Source organism: Rhagoletis pomonella, unplaced genomic scaffold (genome assembly GCF_013731165.1).
Source record: "Rhagoletis pomonella isolate Grant_MI unplaced genomic scaffold, Rhpom_1.0 Rhpom_scaffold_05300, whole genome shotgun sequence".
Taxonomy (NCBI): domain Eukaryota; kingdom Metazoa; phylum Arthropoda; class Insecta; order Diptera; family Tephritidae; genus Rhagoletis; species Rhagoletis pomonella.
The window spans coordinates 9,031-11,282 of NW_023463841.1; the positions used below are offsets into that span (position 1 = coordinate 9,031).

At 36.7% G+C, this 2,252-nt stretch overlaps 1 protein-coding gene across 1 annotated transcript; it reads right to left on the reverse strand.

Annotated features, from left to right (window-relative positions):
* Positions 1 to 837: 837 nt before the first annotated feature.
* LOC118755096 lies at positions 838 to 2,246 on the reverse strand. Its single transcript, XM_036489943.1, has 2 exons — positions 916 to 2,246; positions 838 to 860 (listed from the first exon to the last, which is right to left on the reverse strand). The coding sequence occupies exons 1-2, from the start codon at positions 2,029 to 2,031 to the stop codon at positions 852 to 854; spliced, it is 1,125 nt and encodes a 374-aa protein (XP_036345836.1). The 5' UTR covers positions 2,032 to 2,246; the 3' UTR covers positions 838 to 851.
* Between the last annotated feature and the right edge of the window lie 6 nt (positions 2,247 to 2,252).

A 2,252-nucleotide genomic window follows, 5' to 3' on the forward strand; every position in this document is an offset into this window, starting at 1 on the left:
ATCAATAAGAGGTATGGGGTAATTGTCTTTAGCTGTTACTTTATTAAGCGTCCGATAATCAACGCACATTCTAATGTCGCCAGTTTTTTTACGAACCAGTACAATCGGCGACACATATTCGGACTCACTAGGCCTAATTATCTTCTTTGATATATATTCATCTAACGCTTTCTGCAATTCATTTTTTTCATTATACGACAGACGCCTTGGAGGACAGTTGAAAGGCTTTACATTTTCGACAATTAATTTCATTTCACTTTTAACTTTTGGCTCTATTGGACGCTTAGGATTTTTGTAATATTTCGTAAAAATCTCAAACAATCTATGCGTATCATAACAATTTAACCCAGAGCCGACTATAAAATCTGGTTTCTCATCATGCACATTTGAAATTAACAAAAGCTGTTTTGTAAAATCTTGTTCTTCATTATATCTATCCTCTTTATATTTGGAATCCTTAATTACCTCTTCACTATAACATCTAACTTGATTTGATCGCTCATTTTCATTACAAATTCCCTTTTCATCATTTTTACACATCATTGTTACATTATCATTACTATTTATCAAATAATCTGCTTCACTCATTCTGACTAACTTATATTTACAAACATCTAAAAAGTCCCTGCCCAACACAGCCTCATAATGCATAGTACTGTCATCAACGATTACAAAATTTATTTCAAATAATTTTTCATTTATTTTAATGCAACACAAAAACTTTCCATAAGTTAAAATTTTTTCATTATTCAAACCAAAATAAGTAGTATTTATATTTGATATGTGAGCTGAATCCACTTTTCCGTCGACACAGGACCGCTTTATAAAACTGATTGGGCTACCAGTATTGATTAAACATTCTATCGAAAAGGAAATATTTGTAGAACTTTTAATAATAACATGAAATAATCTTACATAGTCCTCGACCAGGTGAACCCCTTTCTTATTTGAGCATACTGCCGCCCGATGTTCTTTGCTGCCGCACACATAACATGCCCCAAATTCTCTCTTTGGTTTACGACAATCGGCTGCAATATGTCCTTTAATATTGCAGTTGTAGCATCGTACTTCACGTTGGTTTGCATCTGCTGCTGTTGAAGTTGCTTTGATTTCAACCTTGGAGAAAGCTTGGAGTAACTGCGCCTTCGTTGAGTAGCATTGTAAATACGCTTGAGTTCGTAGACGATAGTCACTTATACCCTCAATCACGTATTCTACGATTTCTTCTTCCTCCAGTTGCAATGGGTTAGCAAGTATTACCTTGTCGTTTAAATATTCGACAAATTTCTCGCCAGCCTTCCATTTTCTAGCTTCGAAGCGACGTCGCATTAAAATTCGGTTTTCTTTTAAACCGAATACTTCGTTCATCTCGTCAATCAAATTATTTACGCTCTTGATTGCAAAATCCGGCTTGCTTTGTAACCATTTCTGTGCTTTACCCTTTAATTTGCTAAGCATTAGAACCCGTAACTCATTCTCGTTCACAGTATATGCATCGGCAACGCTTTTCAATTGCGCAATCCAAATGCTAAAATTCAGACCACCATCATAATCGGGTACAAGAGTTTTTATCATCTCTAATGAAATTTTTTGCCTGGCTGCAGCTGCGCAGCTAGGTATTTCACCACCACGCACTGTTTGTAGCAAAAGAATATTTTCTCGCTCTAGCAAGTCTTTTTCTCGTCGCAACAATTCGGCCTCCCGCTTTAGCATTTCAAATTCTGCTACACTGACGCTAGTCTGTTGATTTGGTTGCTCTGCTTGCGTTGTACCATCGCTGCTTTTGTTTTTCTCGTATGTTTGCGCTGCTGTTTCTCCTTCTGTGTGTTGGTCCATTTGCTCATCTCGCTCGTTTTCAGTTAAATGCGAACTCATTCCGTCCAATACGGGACAGCTGCCTCGCTCGGCCATAGGTACATCGTTAAGGCGAACAATCAACGAGCTCTTATTACCACCCGAAGGCAATTGAAGCTGCCGCAACCATGCACGCAACTGCATGACGCTATATTTTGCTAAATCTTCACTGTCCATTTTCTTTTATCGTCACTCTTTTTAGATGGCAACAAATGTTTTCTCTATTATTTTCAATCAATAAGTTTTTAATTCAACTGTTTTCTTTCACTGTTCTTTTATTATTTGCACGCTTTTCTTAAATTACTTCTTACGTTTTTCTAACAATCCTTTTTTCTTTGCTGCTTACACACACATTCGTTTAGTTTGTTTTACACACAGCCATCTGCACTCAGTTTTTT